This window comes from Daucus carota, chromosome 6 (assembly GCF_001625215.2).
Source record: "Daucus carota subsp. sativus chromosome 6, DH1 v3.0, whole genome shotgun sequence".
Lineage (NCBI taxonomy): Eukaryota > Viridiplantae > Streptophyta > Magnoliopsida > Apiales > Apiaceae > Daucus > Daucus carota.
The window spans coordinates 33,321,877-33,332,979 of NC_030386.2; the positions used below are offsets into that span (position 1 = coordinate 33,321,877).

General features: G+C 35.4%; 1 protein-coding gene and 1 long non-coding RNA gene across 4 annotated transcripts; one reads left to right on the forward strand and one right to left on the reverse strand.

The window, feature by feature from the left end:
• Positions 1-598: 598 nt before the first annotated feature.
• LOC108224939 (uncharacterized) lies at positions 599-5,179 on the forward strand. Its single transcript, XM_017399705.2, has 6 exons — positions 599-780; positions 2,618-2,656; positions 2,745-3,420; positions 3,520-3,599; positions 3,687-4,203; positions 4,318-5,179. The coding sequence occupies exons 3-6, from the start codon at positions 3,364-3,366 to the stop codon at positions 5,077-5,079; spliced, it is 1,416 nt and encodes a 471-aa protein (XP_017255194.2). The 5' UTR covers positions 599-780; positions 2,618-2,656; positions 2,745-3,363; the 3' UTR covers positions 5,080-5,179.
• Positions 5,180-7,516: 2,337 nt separating this feature from the next.
• LOC108226964 (uncharacterized) lies at positions 7,517-10,707 on the reverse strand. Of its 3 annotated transcripts, none has more exons than XR_010284288.1 (5): positions 10,526-10,707; positions 10,177-10,375; positions 9,572-9,673; positions 8,611-9,255; positions 7,517-8,040 (listed from the first exon to the last, which is right to left on the reverse strand). It is a non-coding gene; the product is annotated as an uncharacterized LOC108226964 (long non-coding RNA). The 3 variants fall into 3 exon arrangements; XR_010284287.1 differs by having other exon boundaries at positions 8,611-9,330; XR_001807762.2 differs by having other exon boundaries at positions 8,611-9,330; positions 10,177-10,350; positions 10,526-10,706.
• Positions 10,708-11,103: the final 396 nt, after the last annotated feature.

Consider the following 11,103-nt stretch of genomic DNA (forward strand, 5'->3'; position numbering starts at 1 on the left):
CCATTCAATTATACACATTTTTTTATTGTCCAACACACATTTTAATGCTCCAATAAAATATAGTTTTATGACTTATTTTTTTTCTATATAGACATTTGATTGTTTTAAATTTATTATACAGAAAATAAAAATCTAAATGTTAATTTTTTTGAGAAAATAAAAAGTAAATTATAAAATCATACTTCAAAAAATATTAAATGCGTGCATCGTCGCGGTACTCATATATACCGGTAAGAACTAAGACGGACGGTGGTAGTATAATTTACTAATTTAGTGAGACAAAGGCAATAATATCGGCTCCCTCTCATTTATAACCACTTTGTTCGACCACTTTTCAAAACTAACCAGTTTTTTTTCGAGTTTTCAAAACTAACCAGTCTAAATCAACGAGAAACAGCGACCTGCACGAAAACAATTTTACAACACGGGTCGCGCTTTGAAACAGCGACCCAAACATAAATATATACAGTATGGGGCGCGCTTTGAAACAGCGACCCATACACAAATATTTCTGTAGGGGGCGCTGTTTCAAAGAGCGACCCTAGCTGAAGTATTTTATACCCTAGTCAGCCGAGACACGCATAAAACAGAGGAGAAAAAACATAAACTTCAGTTGAGGCGAGTGAAGAAGAAAGGGGCGGCTGGCCGGAAGAAAACTAACAGCTCGGTGAAACGCAAATTAGGGAGGAGAGGGTCGCCAAGATCGGAAAACAAAGGAGAGGGTCGCAAGAAATCTGATTACAAGCTTCAAAATCAACCTCGATTAGCACTAATTTGAACGTATTAACCTAATCTTCTCTCAAAAATAGTGTATGTATATATATATTCATATATAATGCTCTCATTTTAATTAATTTGTTGTATGATATGGTAGATTTTGCATGATTGAGATGTGATATGAATTTGATATGAAATTTTGAAATTTGAAATAGCTTAATAATTATGAGATTTTAAGGAATTTTTAGGGTAATTTTTTGGAATTTTTAGGCATTTTTAGAAATTTTTAGGAATTTTTAGGGTAATTATGAGTTTTTAACTAATTTTTAGGATAATTTAACATAATTCGAATTAATATTAAAATTCAAATCAAAATATTAATATGATAATATTCGAAAACATAATATTCATATTTTAATTCGAAAAACATAAAATTCGAAAAACATAATATTAAAATATTGATATTATAATATTAAAATATTAATATTATAATATTCGAAAAACATAATATTAAAATTAAAATATTAATATTAAAATATTAAAATTCGAAATTAAAATATGAAATGAAAAACATGATATTCGAAATATTAATATTGTAACTAAAATATTAATATCTGAATTTAGATTTTAAATTATGCTTATTTTAGGCATTTTTAGGAGTTTTTAGGAATTTTTAGGGTAATTATGAGATTTTAACTAATTTTTAGGGTAATTTAACATAATTCGAATTAATATTAAAATTCAAATCAAAATATTAATATGATAATATTCGAAAACATAATATTCATATTTTAATTCGAAAAACATAAAATTCGAAAAACATAATATTAAAATATTGATATTATAATATTAAAATATTAATATTATAATATTCTAAAAACATAATATTAAAATTAAAATATTAATATTAAAATATTAAAATTCGAAATTAAAATATGAAATGAAAAACATGATATTCGAAATATTAATATTGTAACTAAAATATTAATATCTGAATTTAGATTTTAAATTATGCTTATTTTAGGCATTTTTAGGAGTTTTTAGGAATTTTTAGGGTAATTATGAGATTTTAACTAATTTTTAGGGTAATTTAACATAATTCGAATTAATATTAAAATTCAAATCAAAATATTAATATGATAATATTCGAAAACATAATATTCATATTTTAATTCGAAAAACATAAAATTCGAAAAACATAATATTAAAATATTGATATTATAATATTAAAATATTAATATTATAATATTCGAAAAACATAATATTAAAATTAAAATATTAATATTAAAATATTAAAATTCGAAATTAAAATATGAAATGAAAAACATGATATTCGAAATATTAATATTGTAACTAAAATATTAATATCTGAATTTAGATTTTAAATTATGCTTATTTTAGGCATTTTTAGGAGTTTTTAGGAATTTTTAGGGTAATTATGAGATTTTAACTAATTTTTAGGGTAATTTAACATAATTCGAATTAATATTAAAATTCAAATCAAAATATTAATATTATAATATTCGAAAACATAATATTCATATTTTAATTCGAAAAACATAAAATTCAAAAAACATTCGGAATTAAAATATTAATATATATACGAATATTAATATGCTATAATATACGAATATAATATATTCGAAAAACATTCGGAATTAAATTATTAATATTTAAAATATAAATATTAATATGCTATAATATACGAATATAATATATTCGGAATTAAAATATTAATATATATGGGATTTGATATGAAATTTAGAAATTTGAGTTTAATATATGGGTACTTGTTAGGAATTTTTAAATTCGAATTAAAATTGAAATTTATTTGTTGGCGCATATGGATCCCGTAGTTCACCATCCCAACCTAATCGATGACAGCTTGTTGACATTGCAGACGGATCACAGGTCTGAGGCGGTGTGGAACATGAGAGAGGTAATGACCTGACTTATTGCTATTTATTAGAATAAAACGTCTGCTTTATGATAAACTACTGACACATTTTGAATTTTAATTGTGCCAGCCACCGGAGGATTTGGTAGTGAGGGTCAACTTCGGTGATTATTGGAACACAGTTAAAAATCACCGGCCGCATGTCTCGATAGTGGCTGCCATCACGGCCGCGGGTTTTGGATGGATTTTCAGGCTGGGGAAGGTCAGGCATGACAGGGGGTGATCACAGCCTTCATTGAGAGGTGGGTCCAGAGACGCACACTTTCCACTTTTCATTTGGCGAGGCCACCATCACACTGGAGGATGTTCATCACATTCTCGGCTTACGGACCACTGGCCGACCACTTATCCTGCACGGGTACACCTTCACTCCAGCTCAGAAGGTGGCTTGGGTACGAGATTTACTTGGACTGGCTCCTGACACCGCTGATTTGAGGAAGGACAATTTGAAGATCCGGTGGTTGATTACACACTTTGGCAGATGTCACCGGTTGGACGAGTCGGCTGAGGATTTTGGTGCGCAGTCTATCTTTCACATTAGGGCACACCTACTTTGTGTGATCGGATCGTTGTTTCCACATGCCAGCGGGAACTCTGTGCCGCTAAGCCTTCTTCGGTTACTAGATGACCTGGAGAGCCTGGGTGGTTATAGTTGGGGTAGTGCTATTCTTTCCTACACATACAGGAAGATGTGTGATGCGAGCAGAGGAGTCAAAGACTTCACTGGGTATGCCACATTACTTCAGGTACGCATTACTTCCACTAAATCCCATTACTGTCATTTAGTTTTAACAAATTGTCTTCCCATACAACTTGATGTGCAAATATATGTACTTTGATACCAGGTGTGGATATACGAGCGGTTCCCTACGATAGCTCCACATCTCAGGTCTCAACCCCAGTACACTTACCCACTTGCGCTTAGGTATGTAATATGCTACTCTTCTCATAAACGTATTCAATTATTGCACATGCACTACTTCTCGTCCTTAATTTAAACATTTTGTTGTAGGTGGGTGGCTTCAGTGACCCGTACTCAGGTGCCGGACGCTCAGAGTCGTATGACCCGGTACGAGTTGGATAACATGGGTGTGGAACAGTTTTTGTGGTGGCTGTATGCATATTTAGATGATGAGTTTCAGCCCGAGCAGACATTGTACTTGCAGTGGACAGCTCCCACCCCTTTGATGTACATGGCATATGTGGAGTGGTGTTATACTGACAGGGTCACGAGGCAGTTTGGGTTCGTACATGACATACCTACATCCTCCCCACGTAGGAATCATCATGAGTTGCACGACGTCGTCAATGAGTCCATTGACTGGCAGGGCGCCAGGGAGATATACATTCATTACTGGGATACGTCTCTTGCACGAGCTATGACATCTCCGCCATTCATTTTGGGCAATGGTTGCTCTCCCGCATACATGCCTTGGTACCTCCAGGTTACACGTAGATACATGGTTAACCCATTGTTCTGGCGTAGAGCGGATGCTTTTCAGGGGACACAGGGCGCCACACAGTCATTGGTAAACAACTATTTTACTGTCTTCCACAATTACTTTTGTTCTACTGCATATGTTATGTCATCTAAAATGTATTCTCGGCCTGACTTCTCTTTGCATGTTTATGTTTGGTAACAGGAGGAGCAGCTTCTAGAGGTGGACTCTGCCATTGACCCTGCTGCTCCCGATCTCAATTGGGCACAGAGTCTGCTACAGGGGGTGATTGCTCGTGTCAGGGGTCACGGAGGCCCTCCGACACGCAGAGGTCGGCTTCCTGTCACACCAGTTGACCCGGAGCCTGGCACTTACTACACTCATGTGGGCAGTAGTAGCTGGTCGCACCATGTTGGCACCTCTACTGCGCCAGATAGGGATGCACGGGGCCCTTCAGGGGCGGGGGAATGGCCCCGTTGGACCGAGGTGGCAACTGAGACTGCAGGGGATGACTACGTAGGTGGTGATGGTGGTTTTGCGGTGAATTTAGGGGCTGACGAGGACACCTCTCCTAGTGGTGGGCACACACATGTTTCTCCTCCACTTCAGGAGTCATACCAGTTTGCTGATCGAGATGTTTATCGTCCTGACATGTCATTCCTGACCGATCAGTACACCACACCTCCGCTACAGGCCCCGGTCCCGTCATTTGGTAGCCCATCCTACGTGTTCGGGGCACATGCGTTTCCAGTTACACCGGCAGGGGTGAGGTCCACTCCTACTCCTGTACATATGCATAGTTTTGGTGCGTACGCTGGTGAGAGTAGCCCGTGGGCAGTACGAGATCAGTCGGAACCCGAGGGGCCGTCCCAGCCTGAGCAGAGACAGCAGCCACCCAGAGATGCAAAGGGGAAGGGCAAAAGATGTCACACGGGCAGCCATATCTTCGGGCATAAGAAGAAGTAGTTTATGTCTTTTGAGTTTATGTATTTTCAGTTTGTAGTTGCGTTGTTTGCTTATGTATGTTTATTTGGTACTTGTTGCTTATGTATGAACACTTGGTAGTTGTTGCTGTTTTTCAGTTTAGGTGTCATTATGTATGTAAACATTATTGCATAACATCAGTTTTTTTCCGACAAACAATGACAAAGCCACATAAACATAGTAAGCATCAACGTAACACTTAAAATGCCACTCAAACATAGCATATTTAAAATGACCTTATATATCTCATATTTTAATTACGCCTAATTTTCTGGAAGTAAAATTACGCAAGAGAAGAAGGCATGAAACACTCAAAATATATTTCTTCGTATGAAAATCAAATATTTAATTGCTAAGTACTCCAGAGAGATACATAACCAAAAAGAAGAACCTAACGCTCCCTTAAAAGTTAAAACCGTTTCTGTACTCTACATAAATGTTCATTACACTCATAACTAAATGCTAATGCCATATTGTGACAAAAAAAAATTACGCCTTGCCAAAACATATGGAGAAATCTGATAAGAAGAATCTAGTGTTTACACAATTCCAACCAAAACAAAAATGAAGCTTACTTCAAGATCCGTTCATCCGGTAAAGAAGCGAGGTTTTTTCAAGATTATTGTCTTTGTGCACGTATTTTGTGGATAACATAAACATTCTTGCATAACATCAGTTTTATTCCAACAAACAATGACAAAGAAAAACACATAACATGAAAAACACGAGATAACAATATTTGGAACACTTATAAAATAGATAGAGATGTGCATAAGTTAAAAAACATTGAAAGACAAACACAAAACATGAAAAACATCAAACATCCTCAGCATCCCATCGAGATCCATCACCCTTCATGGTCTTCTTCAATTTTTTTACTCTTTCAGCATGCTTCGTCTCCATTTCTGCAATTTCCACTGCCTGAGACCATTTGAGGTCACTTATTTCCTCAGAAAGTTTGTTGATGACCACAGTTGACCGGGTGTCTAGCCGCTCATCTAGCCATACTAAGTAACCACAACCACTAGCGCCGTTAGGACATTGCAACATCCGTCTACCAACGTCGGGACCGTTGTCATGACAAACTCTCTTAACAAGGACTTTGTCACAGTAGCACTTATCGACAACAACGGAATCCATAAATGTTATAATGTGTTTGAGATAGTGATGAAGGTGAGATGATGAGGGAGGGACTTATTTATAGGTGAAAATGATAAGTCCATCAGTTTAAAATATAAAAAAATAAACAACTTAATACATAAGACTGGGTTCGTAAAGTGGGGAAGGACAATGTATTATTGTAAGTACATAATAAGAAACACAACAACACATGCATGTTACTAGGACATGAACTTAAATCAACGTTCGTTTTTATTTTTTGAACAACCCTCCCCTTTCTTTTTTCCTTTCACAGATTTAACTTCTTCATCATGCCTCTCCCTAATCCTCTCCTTTGCAAAGTGATGATCCCATATGAGGTCGCTCATCTCCTTAGTCATCTCAGTAAGCACTGTAGTAGCACGCGCCTCAAGTGGGTCATAGATCCAAAACATGTATCCGCACCCCTCTGGCCATAGTGCACACCGGGACATCATTCTTCCAGCATTAGGCCCAGTCCCTCGATAAGTACTATGAACGGCAAGCCTTTCACAGTAGCACGTATCCCCTTGAACAACCTCACCTATTGGATCCATGTAATTAAGATTTGTTTAAAAAGTGTGAACAAGTTTTCCACTATTTATAAGGCCAATTTCCCAAGTACGCTCCCTTCATACAAATGTTTACTCACCATATTACCATTATTGCGGAAGAAAATAATGGAATCTCTGTCATGGGTGCATTATAGGCTTCACATGGCTACAGTCTCCGAATTTCTGCAAAAAATAATTCACATGGGTGCATTATAGGGTTCACATGAGTACAGTCTCCGAATCTCTGCCAAAAAGACCATGTCATTTACTTTTATCATGGTTACAGTAAACGAATCTATGCAGTTTCACATGGGTCACTACACCATAGATTGCTTATAGCAACGCTGAGAAAACATTACTTTAAGTGCTATATTTGTTGCAATTGAGTCTATGGCAACAAAAGTGCAAAATTTTGGCGTTGCATCTGACCGCGTTGCAATTGGTGGATTTAGCAACGAATATAGCACCATATAGCAACAGAATTAATTCATTGCGATAAATCGATTTAGCAACAAATTTTTGCCTACAGCAACGTCTAAATAGTATTGCATTAGCTTTAATTCGTATGATTTTAATGACTTTAAAGCAACAATATTAGATCAATTGCAATGATTTTGACCAATCTATTGCAATGATTTCGATCATATTGCAATACTTTTGTAACTTTTTAGCAACATAGTTCGATGAAATAGCAACATTTTTACAAAAGAAAATTGAAAAGATCCTTGTTGCAAATACATACAATTAGCCAGGCATATAGCCACAATTTTCAATTGTCAATTAACAATCCAATTGTATCAGTAGCCAGCAATCCAAAATCGGTACTATGGCTGTTACAATATAGTCTTACAAAACATTCCAAATCTAAATTGCATACATAAATTAGCCATTAAAGTCTAAGGCAAAATTTAAACAAAAGACTGAGTCTACATAATTTAAACAAAATACTAAGCTGATGGTAGAGCCGATTGGTGATGGTAGAAAGAGATTGGTAGTGAGGATGTGACAAGATCTTGTTTGATAATAAAAGGCCTACACATATGTTAATCATCTCTTCCAGGAGTTGTGCTTTGGCTTTGTCCACATCGCCGCCTTCTTTCCATTTCAGCAACCACATTGCCCACCGCCTGATGGAGCCAGGGATAGATATTAAATCCATGTGCGCTCTTTGCATCCAGCATAAGCTACTTTAAAGTTGCTTCTAGTGTCCCAAGGAACTTTTTAGGCTTTTCAAGTACACTTCAGAATGGAACTGTCACAATAATAAGACAAGTTAGTCTAGCTGATTGAAGTACCAAGAGTATCAGTAATTTTACATTTTAGTTAAGCAACCTAACCTTTTGATGTATACTAGAAATATAAAAGACTAAAGTAAGAGAAGCCTCTCATATGTTGTTTAATTCTTAATATCTACAGGATCTGGAAATAACAAAAACTCTAAGCTGAGTGACCATTAGATGTAGTCACCATTCCACAGATTCTAAATCCTAGGTATTTCCTTCAGATACTTCTTCCTATTATATTAAATAATTCTTACATAAAATAACTGAAACCTACTCAACTAATGCAATTCTTAGATTTCTCTTACAACCTATAAAAACTTCTTACTGAAGTCCTATATAATTTAATATAATCTTCATTATTCTTTAATAATTATTCAATAGTGTACAAATATGCAAGCGAAACAGGTCATTGCTTCCTACCCTTGCATTGTAGGATAGCAAGAGCAAGATCAGAACTTGTGAAATAGAAAACAAGTACAAAAGCAAGTTTTACAAGGCTTAAAGTCATGATGAAAATTTAAGACAGAAAAAAGTTTTACCTGTTCCATCAAATTGTGAAATGCTAAGGCTAGTCTAGGTAAGCCATTAGCTGAAGTTTCACTCTACACTCCCCCTGATATTGGAGTTCTAAATAATCCAGCCCTTGTGCTTCCCCCAGTTCTGCTTCCATATGCTACTGCAGGCGTCGCAATATCTGATCTCCAGTCTATAGGAAATCCCCGAAGTATACAAGCAGGTAGATAACAGACAGTGCATTGGTGCTTACGTTCCTAAAGACAATTATTTGAAGCCAAACAGGCCATATGAAAGAAAGAGTAAGTAAGTTTTTGTATCTTCGTAAAGTAATCAACTAGATTTCTTTCTATAATACTGAAATGAGAGAAAGGCCGCATCACCGCATCATTAAACTACTAAAGATTCAAGTACTAAAAAAAATAAAAAACTTTAGTAGCACACTAGCCAGAACTTATGGTGGCAATCAAACAACTGCCATTGTTCTTGTCAATAATCAAGAACATCTGCACAAGAACCTCTACAGCTCTACCTTTATTGGAAGCCTTCCATCAAATATAAAACTATCACCTTTCAAAGCATAACCATATCCTAAATCTTGAAAGGCTCAGATATCAACTTCTCAAGCATCGCTAGGGCCCTGTATTTGATATGGTCCTCTTGCGTTGGCCCTGGAAGATCCACACACAAACACACATAACTTGAAATCAGCCTGATAGACATCGCATTTGCTACGTGCACACCACCTATAAATTATCATCTCTCATTAATAAATTATAACAATGCTTTAATCTAGAGTTGACAATTGGATTAAAAACTGATTAAGACAGAGTAGTTTTAAACACATAATACATCAATTCAACCTGATTTTAGATAGACAAATAGTTAGAAATTATTAAATAAGAAATTTTCTCCTCTTCTTACAAGGGTCAACTGCTATGTTTACATAAATAAAAATACATTATCTTCAAAATACTAGTTTCTTACCTGCATATTAATGAGCCATGAAGGAGGAGCATTATCAGGCATCCCAAGAGCATCTTTTAATTCCTGCGATCGCATTCCTGGCTTCATCTCGTTTAGTTTTGCCTTTGGTAGCATGAACCAGCATAAATCAGTGTCGTTTTGCATTATCTATACTTGGTAGATAAAAGATTGACATTCAAATATAGTCTCAACACAGAATAAACGGCATTTTTCATTTTGGATTGGTGCCATAAAACTTGTTTTGGCTTCCCCACCACATAACTAAAATCTTTGACATAATAAAATGCAGTAGTTGCATATGTAAAAGACAAATAAAATGCAATTTAAGAAGCTGAAAAGAGGAACAAACAAATTTGGTCTCTGTTCTTTCAAAATTCAAACAGAGGAACGAAATTTATGTTACTGGCCTTGTAAGTGATTTACAAGACACAGACTCACTCATCATCCACCAATTCATTTTCTTACTCACTCATTATGCATCAATTTAACACCATTAACAAGAAAACATTATACCACATATAAATCCAAAAATCTGTCCAACGAAATAAACATTCTTATAATTAAAAATTCAGGAAATTAAGACTTATAAAATATAAATTATGTACCTTAGAAGCAAGAAGAAGATAATTCAAGTGCACCCACTTCTAGTCAAGCCTTTCCCCCAAAATTTAGCTAGAACCCTAGATTTGCGATATGCCAAATTTAGGTTTTACCTTCCAGCTTGAGTATTCAAGCTTCGGTGTTCTTCGATCTTGCAAGTTCGAGCTTTAATCTTCGATCTTGAAATCAACAAATTAACAAGACCTGATTAACAAATTAACAAGCCCTGATTGCTCTAATCAACAAAAAAGCACTAATTGAAACACCCATTTCGATTTACAAACATATAAACATCGATTGAAGGAGTAAAATTGATTTGGGGAAGAAAATCGACTATACAATTCAGTTATTTACCTACGAGCTTGAATGTTGTTTGAGAAATTGAGTGGGTTCTTCGAGCTTGAATCTTCGATCTCAATACTTTCTCTAAATATCGGACGTCGAGCTTGAATCTCCCTGACTAGTCCCCTCTTTCTCGCGCGCTTGTAGTCGTCTGAGTGCTCAGCTTCGATCTTCAGACAATAATGGATGTAATAATATAATAAGTAATAATATTAGTAATAACAATGCATGTGTGTTGATTGGGCTGGAAATCCCGACAAAAAGAAAAAAAAGGAAAAGTCCGCTTATTTTTACAATCTGGGAAACTTTTGGGTCCAAAATTTTGAACTCTATTGTAACAATTATAAAAACTCGTTGCAGCTGCTATGGATTTTTCAAATAATTATACTCATTTGTAACATTTTTTAAAAATATTGCAATAGTTATTGGTTTGTCAAAATTTGTTAACAAACAGCAACGATTTATGAGCAAATTTCTGGCTTGGCGTTGCTATAGCCCTTTTATGGTGTAGTGGGTGCATTATAGGGGTTCACATGGGTACACTTTCACATGGCTACAGTCTCCGAATTTCTGCAAAAAATAATTCACAT